This window comes from Phalaenopsis equestris, unplaced genomic scaffold, assembly GCF_001263595.1.
Source record: "Phalaenopsis equestris unplaced genomic scaffold, ASM126359v1 Scaffold000107, whole genome shotgun sequence".
Lineage (NCBI taxonomy): Eukaryota > Viridiplantae > Streptophyta > Magnoliopsida > Asparagales > Orchidaceae > Phalaenopsis > Phalaenopsis equestris.
Genome location: NW_018164549.1, coordinates 2,106,858 through 2,134,325, shown reverse-complemented (window position 1 = coordinate 2,134,325; position 27,468 = coordinate 2,106,858). Strand labels below are relative to the sequence as shown.

The 27,468-nt window shown below is 36.8% G+C and overlaps 1 protein-coding gene across 1 annotated transcript; it reads left to right on the top strand.

Moving 5' to 3' along the window:
* Positions 1–569: 569 nt before the first annotated feature.
* Positions 570–27,468, top strand: LOC110020753 (probable serine/threonine-protein kinase BSK3; the record flags this gene model as incomplete). Its single annotated transcript, XM_020718959.1, is given in 10 exon segments — positions 570–675; positions 764–984; positions 11,678–11,813; positions 17,724–17,857; positions 17,946–18,051; positions 20,408–20,493; positions 21,017–21,205; positions 21,379–21,543; positions 24,509–24,622; positions 26,730–27,468. Coding segments are annotated over 10 exon segments (1,485 nt in total). The 3' UTR covers positions 26,982–27,468.

Below are 27,468 nucleotides of genomic sequence, written 5' to 3'. Positions count from 1 at the left end.
AAGTGATGAGAACAATAGAACAGAGAAGAAGCCAAAAGTACTCATTGGAGACAGACCCCCAAATTTTTATTTGACAACAAAAATTAGATAGCTTTTTTTTATTTTTATTTTTATTTTTAATAAATCCAAAACAATATTAAGGAATTGTTCTTGCGAGTAATAATACTGACCATGAAGTCCATACGCGATCCGATGTTTCTTGCTCTCTGTCTTCTCTCCTGCGTGAGAGACGCGCTCTGAATCTTCCAGTCTCTCTCCATTTTCCTCGGGAGCCTTCCGATCGATAAGAGATTTTTTGCTCCTCGTATCTCGATCCGTTGCAGGTTTTTCGACTCCAGAACTTTGATTACAAACGTGGTTGTTAGCGATTCTCCTTGCTGTGGCGATTTTAGGTAATTGTTGTTTTCATTTTGTCGAGGCATGGGGGGATTTTGGCATGGTATTTGATTGATTTGGAAAACTTGGTTCCAACTTGCTGCAGCAGCGGATTTGATGCAGGTGGCTTGAGGAGGAGCTCTGTAGTTGTTTACTCAAGTTTTTTTTTTTTTTTTTTTTTTTTTTTCCCTTAGCCTGAGGATCTTTGCTATTTTGGGATGGGGTCGAATAGTTCTAAGTTAGTTGCTTGCTGTTGGGGCTCGCAGATGAAGGGAACGGTTCTGGAGGCTCCGGATGTTGGTGCGTGTGGGTTTTGGAATGTGGTTTGATTTGTTTCTGTTCATTGTGAGATGGGGTTTGGTGATGCCGGTGGTTTTTGGTGTTGCAGTGAGAGAGGAGAAAACGGATACCTACGAACTGCCGCCATTCCAGGAGTTCTCTTTTGAGCAACTCAGGCTCGCCACTTCCGGGTTTGCTGCTGAGAATATTGTTTCAGAGCATGGAGAGAAAGCTCCCAATGTTGTATATAAGGGGAAGCTAGATGCAGCGAGGAGGATTGCCGTGAAGCGTTTTAACAGATCGGCGTGGCCGGATCCTCGTCAATTTTTGGTATGTATTTATAGCCTTCGAGAGAACTTTCTTTTAGTTGGATCTATTATGGTCGTTCCGTTAATACAGCTTTTCAATGCGTCAATAATACTCACTTGAAATGCTATTTTTTTTCTGTGATAGTCTTATAAAGATGATATTATTTTTGGGATGTTTTATTTTTTCATGTTTTGGTATTGGAGATGGTTAAGCTTTTAAATTGGGAAGATTTAAATGCTCCCATAATTGGGAAGAACCGAAAGAAATCAACGTCTATGTGTTCTTCTATTACATATACAAGGTTAGGAAAACTTCAAATAATAACCGTGACACATTTATGTGATTCTACTGATATCTAGCAATTGATTTTAAAAGGGCAATTGAAATATATTGTGCTTATTGTCAACTCAACTGGTATGGATCGGATCGAAAGGTGCTTGAGTTGGCTCCACAACACTTCTTGAGTATGTAAGTATTAGTAAAGTATGAATCTCAAGGTAAATCCGTGGAAATTTAAAGCAAACTCTCATTGATCTTGAAGTATGCAAGATGTCTCGATGATGAATGATCTTAGCAGAATCGGGTAAGGAAAGACTCGGCCCAATTGAGTTGAGCAGTTTTTTTCCTTGTACAGTTGGCCTTACTCCTGCACAAAGGGCATTTGGGCTCATTGATAGTGTTGCCACTAATTGCCGGGGTTGTGGTACTTTGGCTCCTCCATGAAGTTCTTGTCGAGGAGCATCTAGGCTTCCTCAGTTGATTTCTGTGGTCCTTGCTTGCATGAATAAAATGAAAACAATTGATCTTCTTTGAATTACAGTATAAACTGTGCTCCGGCCCATCACGTGTTGTTTGTTTTGAAATGCCTTTTTATGAATATATATCTCTGTGCGTGGAAATCTCTAATTTATGAAACCTTAAGGTTCATAACATCACCTTAAGGATCATATCATCACATGCTGTTTGTTTTGAAATGCTTCTTTATGGATATATGTCTGTGTGCGTGAATCTCTAAGTCATGAAACCTTAAGGATGATAACATCACCTCGATGGCACCCTTTGTTCATTGTCATGGCCATTTATAACATTGGTGAGGGTTGACATATATACTCAAGCCGTGGACTTGGAATACTCAAGGGAGGTACTTGGAGCTCTTTTAGAACGATTTTTCATGAATCTTGATGATGCGGGACATATTCTTCATGAACGCAGGAGCTGTGTTCATCCTCGATCCTGTGAATATGGGATTCCTTCGTTATTCCTTCTTGCACGCAGGGGTCACGAGTACGGGATTGCCGCGATGCGGGATTGCAGCCGAGCGGGTCTACCTATTTCAGCTATTTCCTTTTTCTTTAATTTCCGATTTAGGTTTTTTCTTATTATGGAGGCTTTATATATTTCTTTTGAGTTGTTTGGATTTCAGTTTTTTGTTGATTTTATGAAATAAGGGACTTTTCTCTGTGCTATGCTTTTCAGAGTGTTGCATCCTCTTTCTTTTTTAAGCAGTGTATCTATATTTTAATTAGGAACGTGGAACTTCCTCGCTGATCGAACGTCGCCGATTCGTAGTTTTCTTTGCTGATTTCAGTTGAGGCCATCGTCGATCGATGTCTATCCCCATCTAAATGTCGTCAAACTCCCATATTTCATTCTTTCACTATTCCACAGCAACTTTCCCTCTAAATACTTTCCTAAATATATTTTAGGAGCCATAAAACGGTATTATATGGTATCAGAGTCTTTTACTCCCTAAATTTTTTAGCTTTTTGTCTTTCTCATCCCGACCCAAAATTTCAATTTCTTTTTACAATACCCAAACCATTCATACCACAATTCCTAGTCCCAAATCTAAATTAAAAAAAAAAAATGCAACTTTCCTATTTTCATTAAATATGCACCCCGACATCTACCACCAAAACCCTAAAGTCCCGTCTAATCTTGATTTGCAATCTTATGTCCCCCCGAAAACTTAATCGGGAAAAATGGACGTCATGCCACATAGGAGGAAGTCACGACAAAGATGTCCAAGAGCTTACTATAGAGGATATGCAGTGAGAAATTTTCTATTACAATAAGATTTTCCACCTTCGAGAAGAGAATCCGGTATTTTTACCCATAGTCACAATGATGATTCACCAGATCAAGAGGAGGAAGTGAATTTCTTTCACTAGATAGTTTCTCGTTAGGAAAAACAATTACCTCAACGATTTGACATAGCATATCATAGAAGAAGTCAAGATTTTCATGCAAAGATTGATTTGTCGGATATTGACGGTCCTTTAGATTCAGATGAATTCATCGAGTGACTTCAGACAGTGGAACAAATGTTTGAATATAAGGATATTCCACCGTACATAATGGTCAAGCTAGCCTCCATTGAGTTATAGAAGAATGCATTTCTATAGTGGGAGAATCTAAAGCATTTTCCACAACGAGAAGAAAAAACAAAATCACTATTTGGTCTCAGATGAAACGAGAGATGTAGGACAAATACCTACCAGTTCGTTCTAGATAGGATATGTTCTTGAGACTTCATTACTTGCAGCAACAAGCTCTCTCAGTGAAGGAATACATAGTTCAGTTTAAATAGCTTGTGTTGATGTTTGGGCTAGTAGAGCCTGAGCAAAACATTATAGCTCGATATCTTGGGGATTAAGATCATCTATTAGCAATGTGGTACAATTATTGTCTTATTGGGCTTTATAGAATGTCCAGACTCTAGCCCCGAAGGTGGAAGAGATAACACGGTTGTATCGGGCCCACATCATCTCTCAAACAGAATTCTGCAATCAGATCAGGCTGCAAGAGTACACCCAATGGAGCGTTCACGTCTACCTAGCCAAAAGAGTAACCTATATAGACTGGAGAAAAGGCAGAGACTACCAATATTTCCAAATCCATTTTTGCTGGTAAATGCCTAAAGTTTTTCTCTTTTGTCCGCATGATGTTTGATTGCCCAAATAGGAGGGAGATCTCTTTCATTGAGCAAGGAGTGGTTGGAAAAAAAAGATAGTGATAATAGAAAGGATGAAGATGTCAGAGACGATTCTCAACTTCCAACTGACGTGGAAGAGATGCTTTTTGTGACGTCTTGTTTCATATACTCAAGGGAGGGGCCGAAGAGAGGGAAAGGAAATGTTGACGTCGGGAAATGAAAGGGTACTGTTGTTCTATAAAGCGACGCTAATGAAGGGGGGTGGAGGCAGGATTGAGAGCCGGAGAATGAGAGTCGAGAGGTATCTTCTTAGAGGTTTGATTCCAATTGGAACATCGAGGGCTTCTACAATTGATGACGATGTAGTCGAGCAGAATAAGTTTGATGCTAGTGCTCAGTGAGGACGCAGAAGTTGAAGGAAGAGGTGTCGAGCAGGTCTCATGCGTACGTGAATGATTTAGATCACGTGCAAAGGAGGAGGTCAGGTTTCGTGTGAGGAAATAAGAGAGGCTCTGCGTGGGATAAGTTGAGCCAAGCCTAAGGCAGAGGAGGAAGAAAATGAAGCAATGTTGTGTTTTTGGGTTATGGCGATTGACTGAAGTTTAAAAGATGATTTTGAGAATTTAATTAGGTTAACTATTAAAATGTTATATATATTAGGCTAAAGTATGCTTTTTTTGGATACATAGCATCTAGTGCAGGCATTCAAATGGACCCAACAAAAATTAAAGCCATTATAAGCTGGACCACACCTCGATCGTTCACCGAATTAAGACAGTTTTTGGGGTTAGCATCATTCTACCTTCGTTTCATAAAAAATTTTAGCATTGTTACCGCTCCCCTCATCGAGCTTTTAAAAGACAGTTCACTTGACCAAGCACTGCACAGACTAGCTTCGACACACTCAAAGAAAAAGTAGCTCAAGCACCATTTCTAGCATTGCCAGGTTTTACACAACTGTTCAAAGTAGAATGTGATGCATCATGCGTCGAAACGAGGCCGTACTGAGCCAGGGAGGTCACCTCATCTTTTTTTTCAGTGAGAAACTCAACAGTTCAGGAGGAAGTACTCAACCTACAATAAAGAATTCTACGCAATTGTACGAGCCCTTGAGTAGTGGAGCCACTATCTAATAACAAGTGAGTTCACCTTGTTTACAGATCACGAAGCCTTGAAATTTTTGAACAGCCAGAGCAAGCTTAAAGACCGACGCCCAATATAGGTAGAATTTTTGGGACTATTCAATTTCGTACTTAAACACAAAGCTGGGAGCCAGAACCGCGTTGCAGATGCATAAGTAGACACCACTTATTAATTAGCTCAATGCAAAGAAGCATCATAGGGTTCGAGATCATCAATGACCTACACACAACAGACGAAGGCCTCAAAGATATCTGGGAACAATGTCAGGAAAAACTGACAGGGCACTACTACTGTGCAGATGGCTACTTGCAGATGGCTGCTTGTTTTTCTGCAATAAACTATGCATTCCAAGGTGCTCCTTGAGAGAAGCAATTGTGCAAGAGATCATATTGGAGGCTTCGCTAGACATTTTAGCAGAGACAATGCTCTCATCCTCGTCAAAGAACACCTCTTCTGGCCTCAACTAACAAGGCATGTAGAGCGACACACCCGAAAATGCAAGATTGGCCATTTGGCAAAAACAAGAGGGCAAAATACAGGGTTGTATATGCCTTTGCCTGTACTGTAAACACCCTGTGTGGATGTCAGCATGGACGTCGTACTGGGTCTCACCATAAAACAAATGAACAAAGATATTGTAATTGTTGTTGTGAATTGATTTTTAAAAATGACACATTTCATACACTGTTACCACACACTAGACGCCCTCATATCGCTGACTTATACTTCTGAGTGATTGTCAGATTACACAGGATCTCCAGAACCATTATGACAGAGATGTCAAATTTCTGTGTCACTTTTGGTGAACTTTATGGGGAAAGTTAGACACCGAGCTCCAATTCAGTTCAGCCGCCTATACACAAATAGATGATCCGACTGAAGTAGTGAACTGAAGCCTGAAAAACCTACTTAGATGTTTTGTGGGAAAATATCAAACAATGCCCAAGCAGAATTCGTCTACAACAGATCCACGAGTCAAGCAATAGGACATAATCCATTCAAGATTTTCCACGGCTGCAATCCACTCACACCGCTTAATCTGGTTCCACTCCTACCAACGTCAGAATTCAGCCAAGATGCTATAAAACGGGTTCACGAAATTAAGCACATGAAGAGGTTGACAAAGAGATTGATAGGCAAAATAGAAAATATCAAGTACAAGCAAACAAATCAAGGCAAAAGGTGACATTCAAAGAGGACAACCTCATTTGGATCCGGTTGAAAAAGGAACAATTCCTCGCAGGAGCGTTCAGAAAATTGAAAGCAATAACATGTGGACCTTTCAAAATTCTGGCAAAACTTAACGACAACGCATGCAAAGTGGACTTACCAAATGTTTACAACATTTCAACCATATTCAACGTTGTCGGTCTTACTTCATACTTTGATGATCCAGAAGCTTTACAGTTGAGGTCGAAGCTCCGCCAACCCCGAGAGACTAACGCAGGGCTCATGAGGGACCGACGGACCCTCTTGGAGGGGGGCCACACCGTCCTCTCATTCCTTCTTTTTCCTTTGCTTTTTCTCCCTTTTTTTTTCTTTCCTTTCTTCCCCTTCCTATTTTGCTTCCTATGTCTTTTCCTAATTTAAAACCTTTCTTAAAAAACCTAAATCATGATTTTATTCTACTTCCTTAATTTAAACCTTTTTTAAAATCTGAGATCTTAATTTTATTTTTATTCTTCTTAATTTAAATGTTTCCTATAGTTGGGTTATGTCTCTTATAAATAGGAGTTGTAGTTTCTAGTGTTAGGAGTATTCGTTTTGAAGTCTAAATTTAGTTTTGCCTGAATATTTTCTCTCAAAAGCTGTATCCGATGACGAAGGTGTTTCAGATGTAACCCCATCCGAGCTTGTGTTTATCTTCGCTCTTCCTGGTTCTGTATTCAGTCCAACTCCTTGCCAACATCGCCGATCATCTCTCTATTAGCCCATAGTCGTCAGGGACCTGCTGTCCTTTAGCTTCCTGCCGATCCTGCTGCAGCTACCCTACAGGCAGCCGCAACCCTTGCGGCCCCCATCCAACCTTCCAGCTGACTACCTTCAGGCTCTCTTAGCGCCTCCCTCCACTGTCGCACCCCCACCTGCTCAATCAGGATCTCCCAGGGCCTACCTCCACCGCAACACTCCCATCTGCATTCCATAGTATCTTGCCGCCTCACTCACAGCAAGCCGCAACCCTGTCAGGCCTTCCTAACGCCTCCAATCGCTGCCTCCTCCCTCCTGACAGCTCTCGGTCTTCCTTTGCCTCCGCTCCTGGGTTTCGTTTGTCATCCGCGCCTCAGCTCGACTTCAGATGTCATCCGTGCCTTCGTTCCTCAGCTTTGACCATCTCTCCCACCACCTCCACATTTCAATCATTGACGACGTTCCTGCTTCCTTCAATTGCTGTTCGACGCCTCAATGTGCGAGAAATTACTCTCACCTGACATCTCTGCGGCCTTCACCACAGCCACCTCCCTGACACCCTCCTGCTTCCTCCTCGTCGAGCTTGTTGTGTCCTTATGTGTTGAGTCTTGTTGTAATGTTTATTTATGTGTTTGATTTGTGCAACGTCTTTCTTTCTCTTTTGTGTAGTCGTTGTAACCGTCTTTTAAGTTCTTAATAAATTCTTATCTTGCGTCATGGTTTGTGTTAACTCTAGTATCATTCTATTTTATTTATCATGTTTTTGTTTTCTTTTTTCAACGGTGAATTGATTCTCTCTCCACTTGCAAAGCTAAAGTTTAAATCTTGGTGTGGTGTGATTATGTTTTCTTTTTCTCTTTTACTCATTTTTTATTTTGCGGCACATAATCCTTATTCTTGGTGATGCTTTCATTTTGACATTTTTTTTATAATTTCAACAATAATAAGGCAAAATTTGAGCTTTTTTGTGGCACATCATTGTTATATATATCTCACACAATTTTGAGATCTGTGGTTATACAGTTCAAGATCAAAAAGTTTGGCAAGTCAGAGTTTTGATGTTTGGAGAGTCTATATGCTTAGTGTTATTGTCCAATAAAGTCTTACGAAGCACTTATGATGTGTTTAAAAGTTTAGATGATTATGAGTGAAGGTAAAGCTAACGAGGGATGAAAAGGATATAAGGTCATTCAATTGTGTTTTAGGGATGCGGTTTTGATAGCAGTATTGCAGAAGTCAGTTGCGGCAAGTTTGTTGTACAAATTAGTCATTGAATTTGACGAAGCTTTTATAACAAACAGTATTTGAATCAATGAATGTGTTTGTTTCACATGCAAGTTGGTAAATCAAGCCGCTGCGGAATCAATTTAGTTTAACTTTTTGTTATTTGATAAACATTACTGTCACTATTAGATGAATGTGAGAATGTTTCATTACATTGTGCTCGTTAATTCCCACTTATAAGCACTTTCATGATATCATCTTATAAATTAGTTAGCAAAACATTAGAGATGTGAGATATTCTTTATTATGTAAAGTTGTAAGTTCTAAGTTGGATTTTTTTACTAAGAAAATTAAAATGTGGGATATTTCATTTGGATGACTATCAGAGTAGGGCCCTCACAAGTCACGTTATTTTGGCATGAATAAGAATTGTTTTTATTTCAATAAGTAATGGCACATCAAAAGTGATTGTCAAGCGTTGAACAAGTGGGAGCATTAGACATGTTACAACCATCAAGTCGACATAGCGAAACATGCAAACACTTTTGATGTAGATTCTGATGACGATCTTTCTACGGCTGCTGGTTATTGGCCAATGATTAGCGGATGCTATAATCAACTTATTTTCATTCATGTGTCAAGGAAATTCATTATTTTCTAGCTATAAATTATATATTGGCTGTAAACAATAATGTGTGTTTATCTTTGTATGTATTAGGAGACTTGATGGTGTATTTATGAATTTAGCAGGGGTGATGCATGCACCTTATATAAGAATGATTTTTGTATCTTTGAGTGCTCTGAGTGGTGCATGGCACAATATTTTTAAGAATGTTTAGATTTGCATGTATTCTTTTGCGGTCATGGTAGACATAATAGCCAGACGGCTATATGTGCTGCAAGCTGCAACCTCAATGGCTGCTTCAGTTATTTCTTTACAAGTGTCAGACCATCATATTTTGGAAAAACATTGAAGATCTTTCTGGTTGTAGAAAACTTTCTATGGTTTAGATACGAGATGATGGGAATACTTCTAGTGATCAAATGAATCAAAGCTGTATTGCATAGTTTGTCCTTACGTTGAATTGTACTATTTCAACATTAAGGATGAGGAGATGACAATTTTAGGATATGAAAGCTCAATGCTGGGTAAGTATTCAAATTCAATGGCCCTGCCTTCAATCTGTGTGTTAAGAGTATTCAAGTTGGATAGTAGCCATAACCAGAGAGACATAATTTTATTGTAATATTTAGTCAAGAGCAGAGTAGGTTTTGTTTGAATCAGTTGTGTTCACTACATTGCATTGTATCTGTGTGAGATTGCACACGATTTATTTATTTTGTTGTCATAATTTGCTGAAATTTAGTAAACGAGATCACAACCGCATAGTCAATCCACTTGAATGCCTTAGGATTTAAACCACATCGTATAGGAATTGTTAGAAATCCCAACACGTGGTTTGGGTGGCTCAGTATACTAGGATGCATGCATTAGGCAATGTTTCTTCCTTCCTTTTGTGTGGCAAACGACTTTTTCAAGGGGGGTCCTCATCTAAGGTTTAGGAACATTACATTTCTTTTATTCTCAATTCTAGGGTTCCTTAAAGGACTAGCTACTTCAGGAGTACTGTGTGAATACAAAATGTTTCTTATGAATTCTAATTTTTTTCCGCGAGTTTTTATGTTTTTTTTTTCTTTTGAGAATTGTTGTATTTGGGAATTGAGAAGTTGAGAGTAGTCTCGCTTGTTTTGTACGACATATATGTGGCTTCTGTTTTGATGGTGGATCATTCTCTCCCCCATTTTTTTTGTGAACATAGGTTTGGTTGATGCTAAACCATGTAAGTCTTGGTGATACCGCATTCTCTTTCTCTTTTATATTACTTTGTGAAACATCGTGATGTGGGAGTGTCTCCCACTTACAAGCGTGGCGTGGCTCTCACGGTCGCATGAAGGTCGAATCAAACCGGCATTTTTTCTTTTGCTTCCCAATTTTAGCAAGTTTCCTCCTTTCCTTTCATTCATTTCCTGTCTTTTCCTATATATGTATTGTATTAGGTTGTAGAGAGGATTTTTTTTGCATGAGTTTGTTTAGGACAGCCGTCGACATCTATTTTCTCTCCTTGAGGGCTATATCCGAGGGATTAGGTGATGCTTCGGTTGTATCTCTCTCTCAAAGTGGTGATTATCTTCCCCTATCCCCCCCCTTCTGCATCCTCCTACATCGCTCTTGACTGCCCTTTCCTTGCTGCAACCTCTTGGAACAACCTCTTTTGGCTGTTTTCTGCAGTCCCTGCATTATAGCCTCCCTTCACCGCCTCTCTGCCATCCCACACAGCCGCCTCTATCTTTCCCAAACCTTCCCACATCACTCCCAGCCACCGAACCTCGCTGCCTCCATCTGGAAAACATGAAATATGCTGTTTTGTTGCTGTCCACCCATCATTCCAACTTGCTGCCGCCTGGACTATACTCTATTCGGCTGTCTCTGCAATCCCCGCTTGCTACCCCTGCACTAAACAACACTCCTCTTGCCGTCCTACAGTCCATAACCCTTCTCTTTCACTGCTCCTCGTTGTACTAGCCCTCCGCTTCGCTGCCAACGTAATTCCAACCCCTCCTATTGCTGTCCAGACGGCCTGCAACTTACTTCAGCCACCTACCTCCGCTCCTCGACCACCTAGCCGACCTCCACCACCCAAGATCAAGTCCTAGTGTAAGTTTCTTTCGTGTTTATTGTAATATTCTTTTCAAGCGAGTTTGATTGTAACTGTTTATTTGCTTTTAGTAATAATATTTGATTTAGTAATAATATTTGTTTTTCTTATTATGGTTGGGGTTAACTCCTGTATCACATCTTTTTTATCCTTGTGGCACTTCTTTTTTGAGTTCTTTGGTGCTGTCATTTTAACAAAAGCAATGTTTCTATCCAACATGTGCTTTATTCAGGTCATGAGGTTTCCAAAAATGAAGGGAATGTGGTGTGGTCGATTTTTAGTCCATCATGATTATGCTTTATATGGGAAGTATATCAAAATATTCTTCTAATTAACATTTTTCAATTTTAGTCATCCGTAGAATGTTTGTTGATTCCATTTCTGGCATTTAGTTTTGTGTTTTTTTCTCCTGCAAGGAATTATCACCGAAGACTATTATTTTCTGTTGTGTCATATAAACAAATTTGTGGCTCTGCTGATAAGCAATCTATGGAATCCAATCATAGTGTTTTTCAATTTTAGTCATCTGTAGAATGTTTGTTGATTCCATTTCTGGCACCTTGTTTGTATTTTTTCCTTCTGTAAGGATCTATTACCGAAGACTATTATTTTCGGTTGTCATATAAAAAAATTTGTGCCTTTGCTGATAAGCAATCTATGGAATCCAATCATAGTGATAAGTTTCTGTGATTCCAAATTTAGGTATGATTCATCTGCTTCCCTATGGATTTTTTTTCATTAAGAATTTTCACTGACCCCTCTCATTATCTTTTTTGTTTCCCGGTAGGAAGAAGCAAAGGCTGTTGGTCAACTTCGAAACCAAAGATTAGCAAACTTGCTTGGCTGTTGTTGTGAAGGTGACGAGAGGCTGCTTGTGGCCGAATATATGCCCAATGAAACACTCGCCAAACACCTTTTTCACTGTAATTACCTCTCAATGCCATCAACCTTTTTATTTATATGCTTTTTATTATATGCTCTGGTTGTTTTTAGCAATTTGTACATCATGTCGATTGGTTGAAATGTGAAAACAATTTTAATGCTGACTTCAATTTTGTATTTGCATGCATTGTAATGTTCACTCTTAATAATCATAATTTAGAGGTCTCTATTAATAACTTTTTAGTGGTATTCTTGTACATACAAAAACGAGTTTTTCTTAAGCAACAGGAAATCCCTAATATTTAATGGGCATTATGGGTGGAACCCACCGACCATCTACTTGATGATCTGATTTTGACAATACCTATAATATTCATGAGCTGTATCTTTAGAGGCGGCAAGCTATGGAGTTTCTTGACGCTCAGAAGAACACCATGAGTACCTCTAAAGTTTGTCAAACCTCACACAAGTTCTTCAACCAAGTTCGCTGAGCTTAAACCCCCAAGCGAGTTCCTCCAGCCTTGCTCGCACATATTTTCTGAGTTCTTCTTCTAAGCTCGTCTGTATTAATTGAGTCATCCTACCAAGCTCACCGATATCCACCTGACAACAACACCAAGCTCAATGAACAATTTTCCAATGTTGAAGAAAGAGAACTTCAATTCATCATCAAGTACATACTTATTTATTGATCTCCTGACATTCATGTCAAAGATCTTGTCAACGGCGAGTCTATCTAGGATCCATATAATACCCCCTACAATATGACATTTTATTTATTTTTTAGACCCCTATGCTATATGGTGTATAAATAAGAAGTAAAAGGGAAAGTACATGCTAACACAAATTTTTTCCCACTTCTTTTACAAGATCTCTCCCAAATTGTATGGGTTCACAAATTACACGGCATCATACATCCCAAAGGGATTCAACAATTTTATTTTTTATTTTCAAACATTTTTAAAGGGAAATTATTTCAATTATATTATGCACTTTAATGGTAACCGTGAAAATAACTAGATGATGGAAAATCAATTCAGTTATATTCTCCCTTTTCTATGGTTGTTAATACTCCCTTAATAAGCACATTTAAGTGGTCTGTTTCAACGTCTCTAAGATTTTCTCTATTTGTCAATATTTAGCATCTTTTTAATAGAAGTAATTTCAGTTATATTTCAATTTGATGGTAATCGTGAAAATGTGTTGATAGAACTTTCTAACTGAAGCCTTCACTATTTTTTATTTTTCTCGTCAAAATCTATTCTAGATCATCACATATTAAGGATGTACCTTGGTGCATGTTTTTCGCTGTGGGTAAGGCTAGAGAAAGAGATCAGGAAAAAATTGATTTATGGAGGTCTACATTGGATACTAGGGGCCTTTATTTGAGTAGAACTAAAACCGATTACATGGAATGTAGTTTTAGTTGTAGTAGCTCTAATGGCTAAGTTGTAACTATGGGTGATCAAATCAATAAAAGGTGTGAATGCTTTAGATATCTTGGGTCTATTGTTCAAAGTGGTGGTGATGTAGATGGGGTTGTTTTTAGTAGAATTCAAGTTAGTTGGTTCAAGTGGAGGAATGCATCGGGTTTATTGTGTGATAGAGAAGTACTGATTTGACTGAAAGGAAAATTTTATTAGATGCTGGTGAGACCTGCAATGCTCTATGACACAGAATGTTCAAAGTTAAGTGTTGCTGAGATGAGAATGCTTAGATGAATGAGTAGCTTGACACTTAGAGACAAAATACGAAATGAATATATCCGTGATAGTGTTGGTCTAGCTCCAATGGCGGATAAAATTAGAGAGTCGTCTTAGATGGTTTGGTCACATTAAACGTCGATCATCTGATGATCCAGTTAGGAGAGTAGTTAGGAGAGTAGCAGTTAGGAGAGTAGATGTTTTAGATTTAACTTATGTTAAGAAAGACATATATAGACCTAGAAAGACTCGGGCATATTGTATAAAATATGATCTTAATTTCTTAGAATTAAATAAAAATATGACACTTAATAGTACACAATGAAGAAAAAGGATTCATGTAGCCGACCCCACTTAGTGGTATAAAAACTTGTTGTTGTTGTTGTTGTTATTGTTGAATTATGAAGGTGTTTGGCCTAAATTCACTTAAGGTGTGAGGCATTGTGAGAGCACTATGTCTAAAGTTGCTTGTGGCGAGTGGTAGTAGTTCAAATTAAGTATAATTTTTAAGCTTTTTGTTTGGATTTTTCACCTACTTGGTTGCCATAGAAAGTTGTCGGACCTTCCTTTGGGTGAAGAGGATTGAGCTGCTTTTCTAGCGGTCTATTTTGAACAATGTTGTTTGATACCATTTAGGGGCTCTTAGAAGGTTTTTAGGAAGTGGGGTTTGTTGGTAAGTAATTTTGGAAGGGTACGAGAAGGAGGATAGGGATGGCTGGTGGCGTTTGGAGGGAGTTAAGTGGCGAAATCTGCTGTTGGACAGAAAATCTGGTTCGTTTAGCTGTTGTCCCGGCTGAAAATAGTGGCTCAAATGCGGAAACAATCCCGGCTGAAAATAGTGGCTCAAATGCGGAAACAACGAGATATGGGTGGCGAGGAGATTTAACCACCTGTTTCTGAAGAAGATACAAACAAGCCATTTGCAAAAGAAAATGATACAACATTCCGAAGAGCATGAAACAAAGAACAAAGTCTTTGAAACCCAACCTCAATCGCAAGTTGTCTCCAAAACAACAAAATGCACACAGTCTTCTAATACAAAAGAACCTAATTAGAAATAATGAAATAAGGAAATATGAGATGAATAAAAAATGGTAAGAACCCCTATAGAAATTGGTAACCTAGCTGAATATCTCGTTCGGCCTCTTCGATTCGACAGGATTGCGGGATCCCACGATCGGGAGATCACAAAACTTTTGCTCCTTCGATTAGGGAGCTCACTCATCATTCTCTTCAGCTAAGAGAGGCTCCTTATTCTTCTTTGGAATAACCAAGATCCCATTTTTAGATGTTTCTTTCCCCCAAAAACCAAAGAATATCTCCACAACTGCGGTACACCACTTTTGTATGGAATCTATCTGGGGTGAGCTGCTGAACTGAATTTGAACTTACTACATTTATTCTATCGAGTCCTCCAAAAATCATTAAAAATTTTCTATCTTTATGTGAAGTGATGACATATTGGACCTCCCTAAGTTGTAAAAACCTAGGAGGTAGGATGTAGGTCGGAGAATCACGAGATCCACTTAGCATGGGTTGCACGTATTTGGTATCGACTCCTTGGATTCAATATCTGTTAGAACAACTAATGTTAATCTTTTTGGAGTCTTTATCATGGGCTCAGCTTGAATCATTAGCATCTCTCCCTCGTAGGCTGCAAGCTAATATTTTGATACTTTCATTCTCTTCTATGTCACTGTTTATTTCTTCAACAGCTCTTTGCTTGGTGAAATATATCATTCACTTATTTGGGCAATCAAATGTAATATGCCTAAAATCGTGACATCTGAATCTGCTCTAGTGAGGTTAGCTTGGTTGATCCATTAGATGTACTCTTACTTTTTAATATGATGGCTAAATCCTATTTAAAGGGTTATATGGATTTGATATGGTTGTAATGTCTCTATCTTTTGGACTATGGTCTAAACATCTTGTATTGTCCAATATGGTTGCAACTGTACCACTTTGCCGATAGATAGTCTCAATCCTCCTGATATCTATTCATGGTGTTTTCCTCGAGCTCCACTAGCTCACACATCAATATAAGCTGTTTGAACTTAGTTGTGTCCTCTAATGAAAGCTTTTGCTGTTGTAATTGATGAACATACTTTTGTCGCATTTTCCTTTGCATCTTGTATCATATTGGGATTTTGCTTTTTCTCTCTTGCTAGCGTAGGTGTTTCAAAATTTTCCATTACAGAGATGCACTCTTCTTTAACTTGATGACATTTAGCTCTATCCTTCTATATGGTGGAATATCCTTATATTCAATGACCCATTCCACTATCTGGAGCCACTAAATGAATTCTTCTATATTCATGCGGTCGTTAAAATCTGGCAAGTCAATCATCACTCCAAAATCCTAGCTTCTCCTCTGTTATGCTATGCCAAATCGTCGAGGTAATGGTTCTACATCACCAAAAAATACTTGATATAAGAGATTTACTTTCTTTTCTTGATTTGATGAGTTATTGTTGTAGCTATGAGTGATCTTATCTTATGGTCTCCTCTCAAAAGGCGACAAGTATTGTTTGCAGTTGGATGATTTTCTGTGGCATGTCCTTCATAATGAGCTTCTGAACGTCTCATTGCGGGTTTCTTCTTAGCGGCATGGTGTCTACTTCTTCTAAAGGAAGTTTTGACATAAATAAAAATAGTTTAGAGTCAAGGGAAGAGCTAGGTGGATAATGTGGGGTTTTTTTTTTTTTTTGTGCGTGCATTTGTGTGAGAGTATTTTAGGTTAAGTTGTATGGATTTCTTGGTTTAGAAATAAGAAGTACAAATCCGTAAAAATTTCGGTTTGTAGGGATTTGATACCTGATGGTACCATTTTAGGGCTTCTAGAAGATATTTTAGAAGCAAGTTTTGTGGGGAGGTAGTTTTGGAAGCTCATGAGAAGGTGAATTAGGGCGGCCTACAACGTTTGGAGGGAGATAGACAGTTGAATCTATTGTTGGACATCAGATCCAACACATTCAGGGTTGTCCTGGCTCAAATCAATGGATCAAAAAACAAAACAACAAGGTACGAGCAACGAGGAGATTTCACCACTTATTCCTGAGTAGACATACCACTTGCAAAAGGAAATGATACAATACTCTAAAGATTATAAACAAAGAACAAAGTTTCTCAAAGACAAACTCAGTAGCCAGCTGTCTCTAAAACAGTAAAATATACACATATCATCTTTTAATAGCAAAATGCCTAATTGGAAATAAAAAAAAAAAGAAATTAAGAAATAGGAAAAAAGAAAATAAGAAAAAAGTAGAAACGGTAAGAATACCCGCAAAATTTGGCAACCTAGCAGAACATCTATTCTGCTTCCCTGATTTAGCGGGATTGCTTGATCACGGGACTTACGCTCCCATGTCAATGTTTTTAAACTGGAAGTTTGGAATGGCTTCATAAAGGATTTTTTGAAGTAACTTCTCAACTTTCTTTATAAAAAAGGAAAAATTCAACCAAGCTTATGATGGAGATTTTGAGGTTTTGTACTTATAATAAGCGCAAACATGATGCCCTATGATAAAAAAATTAGTAATTTGATAATTTGACTGTTATCTGGTGTCTTTTTTATTTCAATTTATTATTATTTTTTTAATTTGTTTGCGGTGATGTGACTTTAATGAGATGTGTTCTCTTTTGTTAGGATGCACCTAGTTTGGTTTTTCTCTGATTTGGTTTCCATGCTGAGTTGCCTGGGCATGTTGTTGATTTTTATGTTCTTAGGTATTAAGTATCAAGTAGACTTGTCAGCCGCTTTAGGTTTTAAGTTTGACTCTTATAAGTAGAGATACTATTTTGTTCGCACACGTTATACAATTTGTTAGCAATTAGATGGAATGACTAGCAGTAAAGAATGTGATTTTGTGACAGCTGTGAATGCATTTGCTAGTTTTTTAATACTCGTTATGTTAGACTGAAGCGACTTGCTCATATTTATGAAATTCTTACATGAATATGTACTAGACTCGTGTCCTTAATAAATTTTGCTGGAAAAGATTATGATGCTAGCATCTCTGATTTATGGAAAGGTTGAATTTATATAAATTGGTGCATGCCTCTACTAATGAGTCAGTATTTTTGGTCAATGGAATTTATTTATACTTATCTAGACCCTTTTTTGCTTTCATAAAATAAAAACATTTAATTTTTCATCACGACACTGATGCTGCTTTGCTCTTACTGAATTTTTGAATTTTAGTTTCTCATTGATAAATATTATGCTCTGATGTTTTTGTTGTGCAGGGGAGGCTCAACCCATGAAGTGGCCGATGAGACTGAGGGTGGTACTCTATCTAGCAGAAGCCTTAGAGTATTGCACTATCAAGGGCCGTGCTCTTTATCATGATCTTAATGCTTATAGAGTCCTTTTCGATGATGTATGTGTCAAATTTCTTAGTTTGCTTCCCAGCTTACTACATAAATCTCGAGCTTCTTTATCTCTCATCATTGATTAGTATGTTATAGGATTGTAATCCTAGGCTTTCATGCTTTGGCCTAATGAAGAATAGTCGGGATGGTAAAAGCTACAGCACGAATTTAGCATTTACGCCTCCAGAGTATTTGAGAACAGGTATTTCATTTCTTGTACTTATTTTTTCAATGTAAAAACAAAGCATAGAATTCTTGGTTAATGCATTTTTTCCCCAGTTTATGATTGTAAGCCTTTTTTATAAATTCACACATAAAGAATCTTATTATCATGATTGTTGTCATAGAAAAAGTATAACTGCATTTTACTTAATTTAATTTGTTATATGCCATTGTCGAAAATTATTCTATTATTAGTGCAAATTATAAGGTGAAGTTTACTTTTTTATAATTCAATGTCTACAAAGCATCAGACAACAATACATATTTAAAGTTATCATGTACCCTTTCAATTTGATTATCAATAGTCCGAGGTTTGAATACTATAGCCCCACATCTTAGGTAAATCATCATCACCATGATAAACAACAATAACATCATTCAAAACTTGGAGCATATTTTTTTAGATCATTTTTTAGATTTTGCAATTTGTATGCATTATTAGTGGGCCTCAATACATAGCGTTTGAACGACTATGTGAGGGAGTAATCACTAAAAACATATAATGTCGTAATCTATGAGGGACAAAACCAAACAGCTGCAAGAAACAAATTTAATGAAATATTTTATAGGTATGTTTGTAAGAAAATGATTTTATGAATTAATAGGTTTGTTTCTTTGGTTTTAGCTGGATAATTAGTGTTGATTGTAAAGATCAAGTAAAAACAAAGAAATAAAAAAAGAATTAAGATCCTAACTGCTTCCGTTGGCTTCCCCACTATCTTTCAGTTCTTAAAATTGTTCTCACGACATAACTCACACACAAAACCCTCGCTATCCCTGTTTGACATTCACACGCATTCGAAGCCCTCACTATCTCTGTTTGACCTTCACACGCATTCGAAGTCCTAGAGAAGTCCTTTGGAGAGTTCTAGAGAAGAAAGGTGTTGATATGACTTATATTCAAGTCATTAAAGATATGTATACTTGAGATGTTACTTGTGTTAGATGAGGAGGATTGACCAAGTATTTTCTTATTAAGCCAATATCCTTTTGTTTTAGTTATGGATACTCTTACTGGACATTTACATTAAGATGTACCTTAGTGTATGTTTTTCGCTGATGACTTCCTTCTTGTGGATATGATTAGAGAAGAGAGGAAAAAAAAATGAATTGTGGAGGTCTACATTGGAGTCTAATGGCCTTCGTTTGAGTAGAACTAAAACTGAATACATGGAATGTGATTTTAGTAGTAGTAGTAGATCTAGTGGCAGAGTTGTAACTATGGGTGATCAAATCATTAGAAGGTGTGAACGTCTTGGACATCTCGGGTCTATTGTTCAGAGTGATGGTGATATAGATGGGTATGTTGTTAGTAGAATTCAAGTTGGTTGGTTGAAGTGGTGGAATGGTTCGGGCCTATTGTGTGATAGAAAAATACTGCTTAAATTGAACGGAAAATTTTATAAGATGGTGAGACTTGCAATGCTCTATGGTGCAAAATGTTGGCCTTTAAAAGAGAAACATAAAACAAAGTAAAGTGTTGCTGAGATGAGAATGCTTAGATGGATGATTGGCTTGATACTTAGAGACAAAATGCGAAATGAATATATCCATGATAGGGTTGGTGTAGCTCCAATGACAGACAAGATTAGAGAGAGTCATCTTAGATGGTTTGATTACATTAAAAGTCGATCATCTGATGATCCGATTAGGTGTGTAAATCTCTTAACTTCAACTTTTGTTAAGAAAGGCAGATGTGACCTAAAAAGACTTGGGTGTATTGTATAAAAAATGATCTTAATCTATTAGACTTGAATGAAAATATGACGCTCAATAGGACACAATGGAGAAAAAGGATTCATGTAGCTGACCCAACTTAGTGGGTTAAAGACTTATTGTTGTTATTATTGTTGTTGTTGCTGCATTTGGTTAAATTTATAGGCTGTGCTTCATTTAACCAAAAGGAAAATGCTGACAGATTGAAAAGGCTCATATATGAGTTTGATGCAAAGAACTGATATAAATTGGGCTGTTGTATGCACATTCAGCTCTCGTTAGGTGTCAGCAAAAAAAACAATCTAATTTGGATCTCTGAATGCGCTTATTCCATGCTGCTGTGTTGCTTCATCAAGAAACTTTTGCGTGGTGATACAGTTATTTCTAATGATCCAGTGCCTCTTAAAAGAACTGTTCTGATGTGAATTAACATATTTATTCATCTTTAAGTTATGCATTATTTCTTAATATTTAGTCTTTCATATATTGTTATCTAAATTTTGTAAAAGCGAAGATGATATTGCTGTTTGGGTTCAAATTTAATCTTAAGTGCGTATTACATTATGTATGCTTGATATATTCTTATAAAATTTTGCCCTAACGACTCTTCAATTTTTTAGGGAGGGTTACACCAGAAAGTGTGATTTACAGTTTTGGCACACTGCTGCTTGATGTTCTTAGTGGAAAGCATATTCCTCCGAGCCATGTGAGTACCATTTAGGTTTTGTGATTATTTATTTATACCACTTAAATTCGGTGAGAATTATTACTAGAGAAAGAGAATTATTACTAGAGAAATTAGCTATATGCGACGAGGTATGTTTGTGTGGTTGAAGTCTAACAGTACTGTACAAATGAGAGATTGTAATTACATTAACTAATCCAATGGTTAGGTTGTCATCATCATCATGATCTAGAGGTCATGTATTTTAATTATTGACTATAAGGTTAGATTACCTATGCTAACCCCTCCCTAAATTTGTTATTGGAAAAAAATCTCTTCCATTGGGTTAATTTTTTTGTCAGTTGAACTTAAAAATGATGACATGAATAAGCATGATTGGAGGATGTTGCTTGCATGTTTTAGTTGTGCTTTTGGTCGAGATATTGTAGTCATTTTATGTTAAGCGGTGGATTTTGGCTGTGCTAAGCTCATTCAAACATGCTTCTTTTAGACAAAAAAGTGTCCTTTTAATCATTTTGCATTTTCCTTCTGTTATGGTGGGCAGGCCCTGGACTTGATACGAGATAGAAATTTTCATATGCTGACAGATTCCTGTTTGGAGGGGCAATTTTCTAATGAAGACGGAACTGAAGTCGTGCGCTTAGCTTCGAGGTGTTTACAATATGAACAGAGAGAAAGGCCAAATGTTAAATTGTTAGTCCTTGCATTGACTCCTCTCCAAAAAGAAATTGAGGTTAGCTTATCGGTCTATTCCCATTCTCTGGCTGGGAAACCCTCCCATCTAATTAATATGAAGAAAAGGAATACAAAAACTTAACCATTTGGTGGCATTGTGCTTAATCTCTGAGTGCGTCTTTATCTTTTTGAAGCTTGGTTATTGCATTTAAAAGATGACTTAATTTTCAGGTTCCTTCCTACGTTTTGATGGATATGCCACATGGTGGTGCATCTTCTGTTGAATCTTTATCACTTTCTCCTTTCGGTGAAGCTTGCCTCAGAATGGATTTGACAGCTATACATGAGATACTGGAGAAGATTGGCTACAAGGACGATGATGGAACAGCAAATGAGGTTTTGTTTGATTGTTTGGTTTGCTCTTTTTCGAGTTATGCACTGCTGATAGTTCTCGTCTGGCAGCTTTATTTCTGAGTTTTACTATCTTGTATTTCCCTCTACCAGGGAATTTTTCTTTATTTAGGTTGTATCAAATTTGAATTTGATTGTGCATGGAGTTTTAGGTTAAATGGTCAAAACATACTGAGATAATTAATGTGGAGGCAATCAATACATGGCAGGTGAAAATAATATGAAAAACGATAGCTGGCCTTGAAGGGCACCTTAAGGCATGCAGTAAGTTAAATAGAAAGTGATAAGAAATGCATGATGCTAAAAATAAAAAAAGACCAGTAAAGAGACAAAAGAGAAAGACTTGATTATATTTCTTGTGTCTACAAAGGAGCCTAAGTACACCATTTTTGTGCATAGAGTCAATTAAAATGATTTTTTTTTTTAAAGATGAAACTTATTACAAAATTTGCGGAAAATCAATTCTTCTAATGAAAATAAATTACAAGCATAATAGAGTAAAATACCTAAGAAAGTAAATCCATATACGAGAAAAGTTGGGCAGCATTTCTAGCCCCCGAATTCAAGAGAAAATCAAAGATAGATTTAATTGCTGAACCTTTGATCCTGATTTGTGGAATTGATGGTAGACTGATTGAGGCGTATTTTGTGTTGAATAGTTCTTTATTCCAAATTCTTGGGCATCATCATGAAATTTTCTATCCAAGGGAGAGGTGATAATTAACTCCCTTCAATTTCACATTTTTTTTAAACTAATAATTTATATTGTAATTTTAGTTTGAATATGAGACTATTTTGGATTTTATTGAGGGTTTTTGTAAGGATGTCTGTTGTATGAATTTTTTTTGTAGTGTATATAACTTTGATAATGCATTGTTTAATTTTTTTCTTAATGAAGTGTCCATCAATCTCAATATCCATCAATCTCAATATATTTAGTCCTGTTTTGGTAGATATGATCTTTAGCAATACCAGTTGTAGCTTGGTTATCACATATCATCATCATTGTTATTTAGTGTGGATGTTTAGGTCTTGCAAAAACCTATTGGCCCACATTCCCTTGCAAATTTTCGAAGTCATTGCCCTAGAGTCGGTTTTAGCACTATTTCTAGTAACAATTGCCTGCTATTTACTTCACTAGTGATCAGATTTTCACATACAAATGAGTAGTAGCCAAAAGTGGGTTTATGTTCAACTATAAGTCTAGCCCAGTTAGCTTCAATGGAGATTTTAATATTGCTTTTTTTGAAGAATAAACCCTTTTAGATACCTTAATATCTTATCAGTTGCATCAAGGCGTTCTTTAGTGGGAGCATTCATAAAGCGACTACTAATACTGATAGGAAAATTGATGTCTGGATGAGTATAGGAGGGAGATAAAATTTCCAACCAGTCGTTGGTACATTTCTTTGTTAAGTTGAAGAGTGTATTTTGTTGATAGTATCCATATAAGTATTAACAGGCTTTCATCTCTTCATACATGTTTTTGCTAACAGGCTGAGCATATTTTTGCTGAGAGAGAGATATTCCATTCTTTGATCTTATAGTTTTTATGCCAAAGAAATATCTCAAGTCTTGGAAGTTTTTTATTTCAAATTTATTTGCTAAGTGCGGATAGTGATTTGACCTGTGTGTTTTTTTATTACAAAGTGTGATTAGCTTGCCCTTGAGAGTACTGATGCTTTTTTATTATAGTAGCGAATCTTTTGAACGGGGCTATTGGAGATTATTTTAGACTACAAATATTTCTCAAGACAGACTGCACTTTTATTGTCACCTTCTAAAATCTAACAGAAATATTTATCTGCGCTTCTTCAAAAAATTTATTTAGAAAGCATTTTTTATGCCTAGTTAGTGAAAGGGCCAATCAAGATTCACAGTAAGATGGAGAATGATCTAAAGGAGTCAAATTTAAACTTCATGCAAAGTTCTTTTTATTTTTATTTTTTTTATTTTTATTTTTATAATGAATTAAGTTCTGGTAGACCCTTTTGCAACTATTCTAACTTTTAATCTTTTCATGCTCCCATTGGCATTATATTTTTTATTAAAATCTATTTTTTAAACCAGTATGTTTCTTTCTTTTATGGCAAAATTAAGAGTTTTTATAAGACATTCTTTTAAAATGCTTATGCGAATATCTCTTCGTTCTGATATTTTTAATTTTTCCCGAATTTTGTTAGGGATTTCAGCATTAAGACGATTTGTTGTACAGGCATAACACTAAGTAGATAAGTTGTCATAAAATATGTACTCATTGATTTGATATTCTGTGCAAGGTCCTTTTGTAATCCGTCTATCTTTCCTATGGGCAATTCGGATTTTAAGGTTAGAATCAATTCGCTTGTGAAGAATATTCAAAACATGGCTTAGGCGTGTGTTTTTGTTAAGGTGGAATGCTTGAATTTTATTATTATTATTATGATTATATATATATATATATATATATATTATGTTTGATATAAACCATGCCTTTCTTCTTTAGCCTGTTTTATGTGAACTTGAAAATTTTTCTTGTGGCTTTATGACCAAGTTTCAGTGAGATTAGGGAGAGATATAAGCTATGCAATATTAGGATAAATACAAAATGAATTTTCAATAAGAGTGTTGGAATTCTCATTCTAAATATGATCTTTCGAAAAGAAGGGTTGATTTTTGACAAAAAAATGTTACATCTATTGTATTGAAATATTTGTTTTCTTAAATGATAACATTTGTACTCCTATTGTTTAGGTGAGTAACTAATAAAAAGATTAATTTGATGGCTTTTGGGTATAGTTTGCTCCTTTCATGACGTGAAACGAGTCTCCCAAGAATATTTTGGAATAATGCCAGTGGATCTAGCAATTTACAAAATGATTACTTTTCTTTTTAGCAATCTCATTATATTTTGGAGTAAACAATCAGTACTCTATGTTTTTTTATTGATTATTTAATTAACTTCTTCCAGCTTTCCTTTCAAATGTGGACCAATCAAATGCAAGAGACTTTGAACTCAAAGAAAAAGGGCGATACTGCATTCCGGCATAAAGACCTGAATACTGCAATTGAGTGTTACACTCAGGTCACCTTTTTATTTCATCTAATTGCATGTTTTTTTTAATTATTTGGAATATGCAGCTTCCACATTTTTGTCCTTGGAAATTACTTACTGACTGTATTTGGAAAATGGTTATCTCTTAATTTGTATTTAATTATATTTTATTGTTTTGCAAACCAATGGGTGATATTGGAATTGTTATGGAACTAAGGTGAGGAGGAACACAATCACTAGTAATTTTATAGAAGTCAGTAATCGAAAGTACAACAAACTGAAAGCAAATACAACGGGAAATATTAGGGAATAGGGTGTAGGTGGTGCCAGTTAGGGTTGAACCTCCGAGGTGGTGGCAAGGAGGCGGACGATTATTTCCAGGAGTCCGGACAGCAAGCTGGAAACGGCAAGACGATTATTTCCAAGAGTCCGGACAGCAAACAAGCAGAAGGAATTGCTGTGGGAGGGCTGTTTGGGGAAGCAGCAGCAAAGAGACAGGCCAGAACTGTCTGTGGTGCTGGCGGTTCTAGGTGGCGGCTGCAGGGGTCAAGCAGGTACAGCCGAATGAAGGTTGTTTCGGGTGGCGGCAACAAGGAAGATGGGAAGGACAGCAAGACAGCTGCTGCCTTTCTGGGCGACCAGTAGAAAAATAGTGAAGGGGGTTTGAGAGCGATAGGGAAAGGATGGGGGAAAGATAGAGGAAGGATAAACGCAATCTGGAGACCAAGATACAGCTGGAGCACCATTTTGCCTAGGATACAACCCTGGATAGGGAAAAGAGGAGCCAGCGGCTTTACAAACTCAAATCAAGTGAAAACTAAACTCTAAACATCAAATAAACACTTAAATAGACCTACTAGTTATATGAGTGGGCCCCACTCCAATTGGGCGGCACTCCTAGGCCTAAGGAGGGCCTACCGGTCGTCCCTCCCTCAACGTGGAATGAACCGATCTAGTGTCCCGCGCAGCCCTCATGTCGATAGGAGTACTAAAAATTTATTCAGCCTTCCCTCTCAACCTAGAACGAACCGGTCCAGTGTCCTGCTCAGCCCTCACGTGAACAGGAGTACTAAAAATTCATTTAACTCCGTAGGGGTCTAAAACTTAAAAGTCATATTGCCAGTAATCGTTTTTGAAGATGATATATCTTCATAACAGCGTAATAATCATTTCATGTTATATTCATTTATAATCCTGTTTCAGCATATGATGATCATTACGAAATAATATTAGTAAATGATTTTAGAAGTGCATATAATTTGGGATAAATTTTCTGTTATTCTCCCTTATTCTGCTCCTAAGTTTATGAATTGTATATTTTCTTATAAAGTGTTCATGTTCATAGCCTGAAACTTTCAACATGCAATAATGCAAAGTAGGAGAAACATAAATTTTTGGAAATGCGAAAGAATGCTGTGGTTCGTCTTACATTTCTTCTGTTAACACTGCTAAAAGTAATTTGTATATTTTTTTCGATTTTGTGGAGTTCTTATTTCTAATGTAATTTCCATACAAAATGGTCTTATAGCTTTTTATGCGTCCATTTGAAGACTCCATTCATAGTGTGTATATCGGCACCACCCATACAAATATAGATTTCCTCCGGAATTCAAAAATAGGATTCAACACAATCAAGGCACCAAAATAGGCGGTAGTACGTTGAATTCAATAGATATGAAGTCAGGTCGGGAAACCAATTAAAATGGCATTTTATAAATAATCACTGCTGCAAATCATTGTGTCCAACAATATGCTGGAATGAATTTAGGAAGATTTACTTACATACCTCCAATTCCTACGTATTTATATAGCAAACACATAAGCTTCAATTTTTACATACAATTCAGTCTTAACTGAGCATGAAAAGGTGTATTTCACTCTTGAAAAGTTAAAATGGTGGTATTTTTTATGTGATTGGAAAGATTTGGATGGTGTAAATATAAAAGCCAAAGTTTAGGTGTTTGATACATAAGACATATGAATTAGGTGGTATGTATGTAAATGCCCCATGAATTTAATTTTTTTTTTTGAAAAGTTTATTTGAACTTAATGTTGCATTTCTTTGATATTTAATGATGTTTATCACAAATATGAACCAATTATAGGGCTCTCATAGAGAAATTTATCATTTTTGCAGTTCATTGATGTTGGAACCATGTTATCTCCAACTGTATTCGCTCGTCGCAGCCTATCCTACCTGATGAATGACAAACCACAGGAAGCACTTAATGATGCAATGCAGGCCTTGCTGATATGTCCAACATGGCCAACTGCATTCTATCTACAATCTGCTGCCCTTTTCGCTCTCGGAATGGAGAACGATGCTCGGGAAGCACTGAAAGATGGATCGTCCTTAGAAGCTAAAAAGAACGGTAGTTCTGGGCGCTGAAAACAGTTGTAAACTAACAGTAAGGCATCATTGAAACTCATACTTAAAGTTAGTCTTCCACTTTTTGACAATTTCATTATTTCTACACAGAATGGTCCTCTCACTTCAATTTTTTTGAAAAAGTGTGAAGATTCAAATGATTCCTCAATTCTCAAAACGAGTAAAATTCATCAGTTTGTGGGATTTTTGCATAGTTGAAGTTATTGAATGGTGAAGTGATTTTTGGTTAACTTTATAACCTTTAAAGCATATTGCGTGTATATATGTGGTGGCAACAAAGCTTCCATTGGTAGAAGTTCAAGTTTAATAAAGCGGTTTCCATTGTGTAGGAATTGTTGATTGTATATCTTGATATTGATGTAACCGCATATATTTGTACATCAGAGTATGATTGAATTTTTTTTTCCTCTTTTTTATGACATTGCTTTTCTAGTTCTGACTAAGTGACTCTGTCTATTATTCTATTTCTTCTAATGTCAGTTAACAA